The following is a 10,171-nucleotide window of genomic DNA, read 5'->3' as shown; positions in this document are numbered from 1 at the left end:
GGTTTTTGTGGGGGGGGGGTTATGTGCTAGGATGAAAACACACTGAACAAATGACACGAGTAAAGCAACTGGCTCCCTTACATTTTCTATGAGAGGCCCTCACAAAGAGCATGATGGGATAGCCAGCAGCATGAGACAGTCAGGTAGCACAGAGGACAGAGTTCTATTAAATGAAGTGATCTGTAAGGAGTGTCAAATAGTGGTGTGGAAACCAATCACATCTGACATCTGTCGTAGTCCAGTCACATGTAGCTCTGGCATTGATCTGTGTCACTTAAGTGAATTGATTAAAAAAAAAAAGTGGAAGCAATAGTAAACTGGATTAACTCCATAGATCCTTTAACTTAAGGCCAAGAGTGGGAGGTGTTGGTTTCTGGGGCCCTCACAAAGTTCTGTGTTTCTACACAATCACGATGATGATGATGATGATGATTTGACACGGTATTGTGTTCACTTTGACTTAAATATTTCTTGACCCAAATCAATAAAATATCAACAATCTAGACTTAAGAAAATCCTTCGAGGTATTTTTCGGCCAAACAGCCACTTTGTCATGCTGCTGCCTTTGTAGAATATGGAGAGGTGATGAGGAGCAGGCAACATATCACTTCATTTTGTTGTTTCAAGATTTCCCAGGGGCTACCTCACCACTGTCGATAATTCCTTTTTCATTTTTAAGGTGACTGTCTTAATCTGGTCCTCTCCATCTTCACCCACTGTGCAATAAGGTCTGCCTCCATCTTCCTGGCACTGATTACTGACACTGGATCAGCATCATTAGATCCTCTGCATAAAAAAAAAACAAAAAATCTGATTAGATTTTGCTTTGTGAGTTATAAAAAAAGTCATGGATGTCTCTCTAGAGGCCAACAACTTGCTGTACCTGAGATCCAGATGATGGGCTCCTCCAGAAATGTTGATAGCGACTAGCGATGAGCTCAAGGACTTGCGCACCTAAACATCAGAAAGCTGATTGACTCAAACTGAAAACAGTGACTTTGTTCACTGAAGTGTACTCGCTTGGTTTCATCTCTTACCCCTCCGTTTGCCCATGGGTCCAGATCTCCATTGGAGAAAATGATGTTGCTGGCAGTGGAGAGGGCTGAACACAAGGGGAGACAGCTCAAGAGAAACAAAAACACTGATGGAGATATTTGGAACACAAAATGTCTCTAAGATGCATTCTGGACTAGGATTGGCTGTAGACCAGTTGTGATGTCTTAAACCCTGTTTGTACATACATGACACACTGAGATTTCATGTGAGCACAGGGAACTTCTACCATTCAACAGATAAATACTGATGAAAGCTCAAATATCCAAATAAAGTAACAAAAAGCAAGATGCATTTTTGACTGAGGAGGATTTTAATGCTGAAAATATCTGCTAGCTAAAAAGTCCATTCTTATAAATGAGTGCAGTCACCACACTTCAGTGCTCACCGTCACCCCAGAACTGGATTTTGAGCCAGTCTGGTCGAGGAACCACAGCCCAGCGCTTGGAGCAGTAAAGTTCGCGGTCCTTCTCAGTGAAGGCCATGGGAGGAAACATGTCCGTCACATTGTTGCTCTCATAGCACAGATCAATCTCTGTGCACGCCTGCAGCCACAACAGAAGCAGGGGAAGCGTTAGTATGATAAACAGTCTTCAGTTATCAAATGTCTTTCTAGATTAATCTCATCCATCCATCAAGTCAAAGTGAAATGATCCCCTACACTGAAGTTGTACGTATTCTGTCCAGAGGACATGACAGTGAAGTGAAGACAGTTCTCCAGTTTGACCTGTAAGGCCTTTTGACACCATGGGCAGTGGAATGTGTAGACAATGTAAAATGGACATGTCCAGTACATGTCTTCTTGTATCACACTGGTACTGGTCTCAATGGATACAGATGGGCTTTAAGTGCGTCCATCTCTACACCAAATACAACTGAAGTCCTTTTGATTATCAGTTCACCAAGTCCACCAAAACTGTTGATAAAGAATCGACTGACACCAACCTGGAATGATCAATTACTGACATTATGATGGAATTATATCCAAATACTACATGCCATGCTGTGTGTTGATGCTTGTTAGGATACCTGGTAGTCCCAGGCGAGGCTGTCGAAGCCCAGTCCACAGCCGGTGGGATCAGCACACTCCAAATACAAATTGTACAGGTCAAAACAGGTCAGCAACCCTGTGGAGTTGTACACAATGCCTGCAGGATAGGATTGAGTGACATTAGTGAGGTTTCGGGACCTGGAAGTTTCTTGTATGTCTATCAGCTGTAGTGGACATCAAGTACTGATGCTGTACTGCATCAAGTTTTTCAAGCAAAACAATAACCTTCTTCCCATTTGGGTCGTAAAGATTCTGGATTCTTTCCCAGCAAGTACTCACAGAGCTCACAGAGCTCACAGACATACACACAACTACTTGTTCTTTCCAACACTTGGAACAATTGTATACATGATTGAATACTCAAAGAATAAGCAAAGAAGTGTTTTGTTAACTAAGGAATGTGCAGCTGGCCACTGCCCTCTAGTGTCTGCTCACATGAATTACATGTGATCGTCAACTGAGGAGCAAATTTAAAAGAAAGAAACGACAAACAAGCGCACAGAATGCACACAAACGGCTTTAAATAGATTCAGCATTCAGTCCCTTTACCTGCAGTGTCCCTGAGGTTCATGAGCAGGTCAGAACCACTCAGCATGGTTTCACAGGCCACCTGAAAAACAAAGTCATGTTATACATCTCTTGTCAAAACATATCTGGAACAGATCAGACCTCATCATAATATATGCTCATTTATTATTCATTATTTATATGATTTATTATTCATTATGTTTCTGTATGTTACAGAGTTGTGCACACCCTGCTGAGTTGTTGTCATTCATATATTTCGTGTCCATTTGCTCTGTTTGTATTTGCATCTCATGTAAACTCTGTCTCCTTGCTGAATTGACACTATCACTATGTGCATTTTCCCACCCTGGATCATAACAATAACTCTGAAGACTCAGATTTACTAAAGCCTAACTTAACAGTCTAGATTTTTATTGTTGTATGACTTTTTTTTATAATATGAATCACTAACTGTTCAGACAGACTCACAGAACACAGACATGGCAGTACCAATATCAATATTTGAGCGTTCTTTGTTTAACTTAAACATATATGTTTTTAGTGAGGATCCCTCATATTGCTGTTTGCTGTTTCTCCAAAATATCTTTCTGTACTTGCACCACTAGATCTGCAATAAGCTCATCAATATTGATACTGTATATTCTGATATCCATCTGGGCGATCTATGGGATGGGCTCGAATAGTTACTTGGTTTGAAGTGATGTAACCGTAAATGTGCAGACCTATTGGAGGTCGACAGCTGTGCTTTTGTTTGCATATTATGCAACATGGAACAGCCGAGCGTAAAAAGTACAGACAGATAAGTTTCTGTTCTCTTTTCAGAATAGCTTCAGTGTGTGTGATGTTGCTCAGTCATCATGGATGGCATTTTAGACTACAGATCTGCAGTTGTATGAGTGTGCACCCCCCTCAGGCTGTGTGTACCTTGACAGGATTGGCAGGCATGTTGCCCATGAAGTGAGTGCTGTAGGGATAATCCAGCATGGCCATCAGAGTGAAGGCGTTCCTCAGCAGACCATTCAGCTGGTGGATGTCCTTAGCAGATGATGGAGGTTTACACAGGGAGAACTCGGACTGGATGCGACTATAATCTGGAATTAGCAACAGTAGTGGGTTTGCATTGCTCATTCTTGAGTTACTACATCCCTTTGATAGCGTTCTATTATCTTCCTTCCAGACTTAAATAGAGCGACACCTCCAAGGTTTGGGAATTTCTTAACATTGAACAAAAATCACTGAAACATTCAGGTTTTTTGTGACATTGCCGCCTTACAAACATAGCTCAATATTTCTTTTCATTCATTTTTGTCATTCATGTACAGAAAATTGAGGCCATCCTCTCCTTACAGATTTACCTTGATGTTCAGCTAATTCTTTCAGCTGATGGAAAGCTCCTCTTACAGCATCTCTACATTCAGGGGCAACACTCTCAAAATCCTTGGAAAGAGAAACAAAGATCATTATCCAGTCTGTACGTGTGTGAGTGTAAAATCACAAATGATTTATTATACTGTACTGATGAAATAAAGTGTTTCCAAAACAGCTCTAACAGCTTCAGGTTGAAATAATACTTGGAAAATAACGGTTGGCAAAAGGTGGGTGACCACAAAAAGAAGAGCATCCATGCACTTACAGCTGTGACATCTCTGAAAAACTGCCTGGAGTCTCCCAGCCCAGCCGTGGACAGTATGGGAGCGCTGGCAGCCAGAGCTCCAGCCACAATGTTTGGATACTTGAGCCTCATATAGACCGACAGCATTCCACCATAACTGTAGGAAGAGGTGAGGTGAGACAGCCAAACAGGAACATGACCAAAGAAGAAATACAATAGAATACTAAGAATTTGTATCTTTCTTGTGCCATGTATGTCTTCAAATAAACTGGGTTCATCCAATATCTGAGAGAAAAGAGAAACTTGTCATTGAGTCCTTCAATACTTCATAAGAATGAAAGTGTAAGCACAAAAAGGCTCAGATCACCTTCTGAGACCGACACGTGTTTACAGAATGATATTACACTGAAAGTTTCAGAATAGCTGCAGTTTCAAGTTCAGCTTGATGAACTTCTCTGCACATTGTGAAGGATCACATGTGGCCTCTTACACAATGATCAACAGATGATTCAGGCATTTTTTTAGAAACCAGAGTTGAAATGATTAGTTGATTAAACAAAAAGTTGATTGATGGAAAATTCATCAGCAACCATCGATCATGGATTAATCGTCTGTTTCTTAACGGTTTCTATGATAAACCAATTATCTTCCAGATTTGGTTTGCTGGTTGGAAAAACAAGGCTTTTAAATATGTCAACTTGTGTCAACTGGAGCTCTGGAAAATGATGATGGGATCTCAGAGGCTCATCTTGGCATTATCAACCAAATGATTGAGGAAATGTTGAGCAGTTTGGTCGATAATAAATAACCATTTGTTGTAGCTCCAGTAAAAACAGTTACCTGCACAACACTGGCAAAGGTGGGATCTATTACGCATGGTCACACTGAGGGGTGCAGGTCACTGAATGCATTCTATGTACTCTATTTCTAGCTTTACTTTATCACTTCTATTCAGTGGGATGTATTTTCCATCTTGTGTTACGCATTGTCTTTATAAAAAATGCAATTTTTAACCCCAAAGCACCACAACAGTGTTGCTTTTCCCAGGGCGGCTTTGGGCTGTGCCTGACACACACAGTGATGCTAAACCTGTGGGAAGACATTCAGGGGAGGCTGAAATAGGATTATTTCGGTTAATCCAGACCAGTGATGAATCTGTCCACCTGGAAATTGGGAAACTCTGTCATGATCTCTTACGTGCCGAGTGTCTCACTTTCTGTGTTCTCCCTTTTTTCTATTTCTTCTATGTCCTTTTTTACACACTTGAAATATTTCTTTGATTCTAGATTCTTGTATGAAAGGTGCTATAAAAGAAAGTATTATTATCACACTAAGCAAGTGTGTTACATGATCATCTTCATCTATTGAAAAGGTTAAAAAAGCATAACTCAAAATGACCATAAGGTTTAATCCAAACGTCTCTGACACTTCAATGAATGATCAGCAGCTTAAAGTGAACAACCAGTGTCTGACTGATTTTTTTATATGAGAAATAAAAGGTGTGGGTGAAGCGGATCCTACCTGCCGCCAAACACGATGACAGGACAGCCTGTAGCTGCCAGCTGCTGTTTCAGCTCAGTGATCATGACAGCGTAGTCAGCGAGGGCCTGCTCCACTGTCAGCAGGCTGATCTGAGGGATGTTGAAGGAGTCTTTGCCAAACGGTTGAGATTTGCCATAGTACCTCTGGAAGAGGGAGAGCAGGATGAAGGTGTTCAAGCTTGATAAGATATATAAAACAAACACAGGCAGTGTCACTGGAGGTGGGGCACAGTGCAGCTCCAGTGAGGGCATCATGCACCTGTACTGAGCAAATCATCCACATTCTTCCATTGTCTTCTGCATTATGTTATGAGTTAACCAAAAGCCAAACCAGTATTGTATTTCTGACTGAATGTACCTGACTAATTCACCCTTTTTGTACTTGTCTGAGAGAGGACATGTCTGGAGATAATCTATATTTTTCTTATTGTCAAAAAATCCTATGTGCTGAGTCAACGTCAACAATGAGTGTATGATTGTAAAGTATTGTGTGTGTATCACAGCCTGATGTACTTTATTTCTCTGTACCAACACAGGTTTTTTACTCAGTTCCACACACACACAACATCCTGCTGCCAAAAATACCCACTAGAGCAGCGTACAGCACTGTCTATTTGTGACCTGTTTTGAAAGATTTCCATATTTACAGGAACCCATGAACTTGTGATTGAGAGCCACACACTGAGTGGGGAAGTCACAAACTACTGAGACACAGTAACACAACGCAGGTTCTGATCTCTTCATGGGATTTACTGACAAGAAGAACAACACAGAATAGCACCTGCTTCATCCTTGAAGTCGTCTGTTGGGATAAAAAACAACAAGATGCTGCTGGGTGCTTCTGTGCACTTACATTATTTATTTTGTATTAATTTATGCAAGTTTACACATTTTTGTTCTGATAAACAAGGACATGCTGCTATCTGCTGACAAATGCTACTCTTAAGTGCACTAAAACTTTGATTTTCAAGCTTCTTTTTTTTTTTTACCCTTGGACATTTACTTAGTTGCTATATTGTTTTGATTCAATGCAGAGTGCAGATCAAACTGAGCAAACAGCGTTAAATAAAAGTTCATTTAAGTTTAGCAATCATGCCTCATTTCATTCACACCCAGCTGTCAATCAAACGTTTTCTCTTCAGGTTTGTCTTTTCATGTAAGCTTTTGTCTGTTTGTTGTTATTTTATTGTATATATTTTCTACATGTTGTAAAATATATAAGTATATTTAAATAACTTTTAAGGCCACTATAACTTCAAGAAAGGAACAGAGATTGCAACAAGTATACCAGCTGACTCGATCTTTAATGGTGGTTGTAGCCAAACTGCCTTGTGTGCGTGTGTGTGTGTGTGTGTGTGTGAAAATCAGCTGATTGTGTGAGTCAAACCTCAACATCCATTTCCCATTTTCCTTTGTCATATGATCTGCAAAATTTGATCACCGTTTGTTTAAAAATGCTAACTCTTTCTGCATTTGGCTGTGCCATTTCAAGATTTGAACTAGCGTTGTCTTACATGTTCAGCAAATATGACCAAGGCTCCCTGCTGAGCAGCTAACTCGCTGATGAATCCAGAATTGAGTGCAAACTCCCTGATGCTGCCCTCATTGCCAGTGTAGAAGAAAATTGGCCCATATCCTTTCTTCCAGTACTGATCTGAAAGGAGAGGAAAACAACAATAAGTCATTTGCCCATATATTCCTTATATCTAAAATAGGAAACTGGTTTCACCTGTGATCAGATAACGCTGATTGAATGTCCCGTTCCCCAGGTTGTTAAAATTGAAGTGGTCCAGAGTCTGACTGAAATACTTCTCTGTGAAGTTGGGTTCACGTTTGAATCCGTCAAATTTTCTTGACTAAAAGATAAATGTACAGCGCCAATTACACTCAGTGATTCTGTTATCGTAAAGCTCACAATAACACACCATAGCTTTAAAGGGAGAATATAGACGAGGTTGCTGATTGAGGTCAAAACAAACTCTATTCAACAAACTGGATATGTGTTCACGCCTTACTTAAAAGCCTTTCACACGATGACAGGATGTGTTTAAAGACCTGTGGTTAAAACTAAATCTTCATTCTTCGCTTCGGCTTGCATCTGATACACCATTTAACAGTATTTATACTACTAACACATGATGTAATACTAATACATTTCGCATGTGGTTCACCCCAGTTCTCACTTCACTGACAGACTGAGAAATAACTTGTTAGAATTTGTCTATGATAAGTATTGCTTCGCTGGTCACTTGTACGCGGAATATGAGGTATGTGCTGCAGATAAAAGTCATTTTTCTGCCAGGTGTGTACATTGACCAAGGTAACGCTAAAGCACAAGATGTTTGAACTGATTTTTTTCCGAAGAGGAACTGAGCTTTCAGAGCAATAACAAACACTGAAAACGAAAACGTTACCTGAGAGTAACTGTATGGCAGCCCATGCAGCACCTCAACAAAAAACACGGCTACTGTTACCGTCAAAAAGGCAAATATCTTATTCATGTTTCAGGGAGACCACTGCCAGTCCAAGTACTTGACGTGACTTGACTCTCCACCGCGCCTGCGCACATCGCACGTGTCACATGACTTATGTTGTGCTCTATGCTGCGTTTAAGTGCACCTCGTAAGAAAACGAGGACTGCACTATGTTCATTTTCTTGAATGAACGCACTGTATGTACGTGTGTATCTTTATGTGTGTCTATGTGTAGCTTTGCATATATGTCTTAGCCTCTAAGCTCTTTTTGCTGCTGTGTTTCTATGTAAAGCACCTTGAATTGCCTGGTACAATATGTATATGTTTATGTTTGTGTGTATTTATGTGTATGCATGCATGAATTTCTTGTACTTTTTGCTGCTTTGAACTGCCTTTGAAGCATTTTGAACTGCTTTTGTATAAGACAGAAAAGGAAGATAGAAAAGAAACAGTGGATTTTTTTTTTATCATGCTTAATAGTAGTACATAATAATCCTAGTTACTTTACATAATATTTTAATAATATTTAATTACATATATATTTCACATAAAAATACATACATAAGCACCATACACTGTACACAATATATTCTAAAAGTATAACATTAAAGCTATGATACAATTAAAAATGCAAACGCAATTAAAAACAGCATGCAGGTAATTTATTTGTTGATTTTTTTTTATTATTATTTTTTTAAGATATGCAATATTAAAATCCCTCAACAAATATTATACTATACACTGATAGGTCCTGTTGAGCAGGATCAATGCTTCACTTTTGATCATTAAATTGGTGGTGATGCTGCATTTTACATTTGTGATTGCAGGGCTTTTGCTTGCACAGGAGTATCTTCACATTGTTGTGCTTCTACTTTTACCTGAATAAAGTATCTGGATGTGTTTCCCACCACTGCTTGTCTGTGCTGCAGTGGAGTTTCTGTGGTGGGGTGGGGCCACACTGTGGCTGCAGTACAGCCCATTAAGAACAAAACACAACCTGTGCAGCAGGTTGAGCCAGTAGGCTAAGCAATGTGAAATATCAAATCCTTTTTTTCTTGTTTCTTAACATTATGACCATCTGTATGCCTAACCTGCTCGACCGCTTTATGTTTGAAAAGCTGTAACTTTTGGAAAGTCATTTTTCTCTGGACTTCCTTCCCTGAAACCTTCCTTGTAAAGTGAGCTCAAAGGTCACCCTGAAGAGAGCTCATTCAACACTTCCCAGTAATTCTATCCTGCAAACCCAAGAGGAACTGCATCTGCTACAGTGTGTAAACATAATCAAATCAAATCAAGTTTTTTATTGCCACAGATACAATCATACACAGTACAACAGAAAATGAAATCTGAGCCCTGCATTTAACCCATCCTAAGCAGTAGGAACAGTGGGCAGCCATTGTGCCAGTGACAGAAACGCTCAGCCCTGCTCTGCTTCTGAATAATATGATGATGATTTTTTTGTTTTTGTTTTGTAAAATTCCAATAGTCCTTACAGTCATGTAGTGCCAGAAATTTAGAGTGCTTGCAAAATGTTGTTGACAAACATTTTTCTGTGATTTACAGTTTACCTGATGTGATGTAAATGACTTAAAGCAGTAAATTCCCAAACAAAGCGGTAAGAAATTAACACTTAAAACTAGCCTGAACGCAAGACGAAATCTATCCTTTTGGTGCTATCAGGCCAAACAGGTTTAATTAAATCTTGTGTGACTCATATATGTCGTGCACGTCATGTGTATACGTGCCACACTGACAGGTGAATTCCAGAGCATGTGTGGGTCCTGTGTGGGGAATGTGGATGGAGACTTCCTTGTAGCAGCAGGGTGGAGACTCCAGAGGAGGCTGGTTTCACTCATTCTCACTTCCCTGTTGGCACAGTGTGGACAACAGCAGGCACAGAGGCAGAGCTGGA

At 40.0% G+C, this 10,171-nt stretch overlaps 1 protein-coding gene across 1 annotated transcript; it reads right to left on the bottom strand.

Annotated features, from left to right (window-relative positions):
• Positions 1-2: 2 nt before the first annotated feature.
• dpp7 (dipeptidyl-peptidase 7) lies at positions 3-8,352 on the bottom strand. The gene is made up of 13 exons (XM_070964190.1): positions 8,200-8,352; positions 7,515-7,641; positions 7,300-7,439; positions 5,766-5,929; positions 4,266-4,401; positions 3,988-4,069; positions 3,557-3,723; positions 2,654-2,714; positions 2,083-2,201; positions 1,442-1,598; positions 1,038-1,102; positions 884-954; positions 3-786 (listed from the first exon to the last, which is right to left on the bottom strand). Exons 1-13 carry the CDS (start codon positions 8,284-8,286, stop codon positions 675-677), a joined length of 1,488 nt encoding a protein of 495 aa, XP_070820291.1. The 5' UTR covers positions 8,287-8,352; the 3' UTR covers positions 3-674.
• Between the last annotated feature and the right edge of the window lie 1,819 nt (positions 8,353-10,171).

Source organism: Chaetodon trifascialis, chromosome 6 (assembly GCF_039877785.1).
Source record: "Chaetodon trifascialis isolate fChaTrf1 chromosome 6, fChaTrf1.hap1, whole genome shotgun sequence".
Taxonomy (NCBI): Eukaryota; Metazoa; Chordata; class Actinopteri; order Chaetodontiformes; family Chaetodontidae; genus Chaetodon; species Chaetodon trifascialis.
The sequence above is the reverse complement of the archived record's forward strand: the minus strand, read 5'-3'. Positions and strand labels throughout refer to the sequence as shown.

Excerpts from the sequence above, each read along its gene's own strand:
- dpp7 (XM_070964190.1), bottom strand. The coding sequence starts at position 8,286 with ATGAATAAGATATTTGCCTTTTTGACGGTAACAGTAGCCGTGTTTTTT. Across the intron at positions 7,642-8,199 it reads TGCCATACAGTTACTCTCAG|TCAAGAAAATTTGACGGATT; the intron begins GTAACGTTTTCG and ends TTTATCTTTTAG. Across the intron at positions 3,724-3,987 it reads AGAATTAGCTGAACATCAAG|ATTATAGTCGCATCCAGTCC; the intron begins GTAAATCTGTAA and ends TGCTAATTCCAG.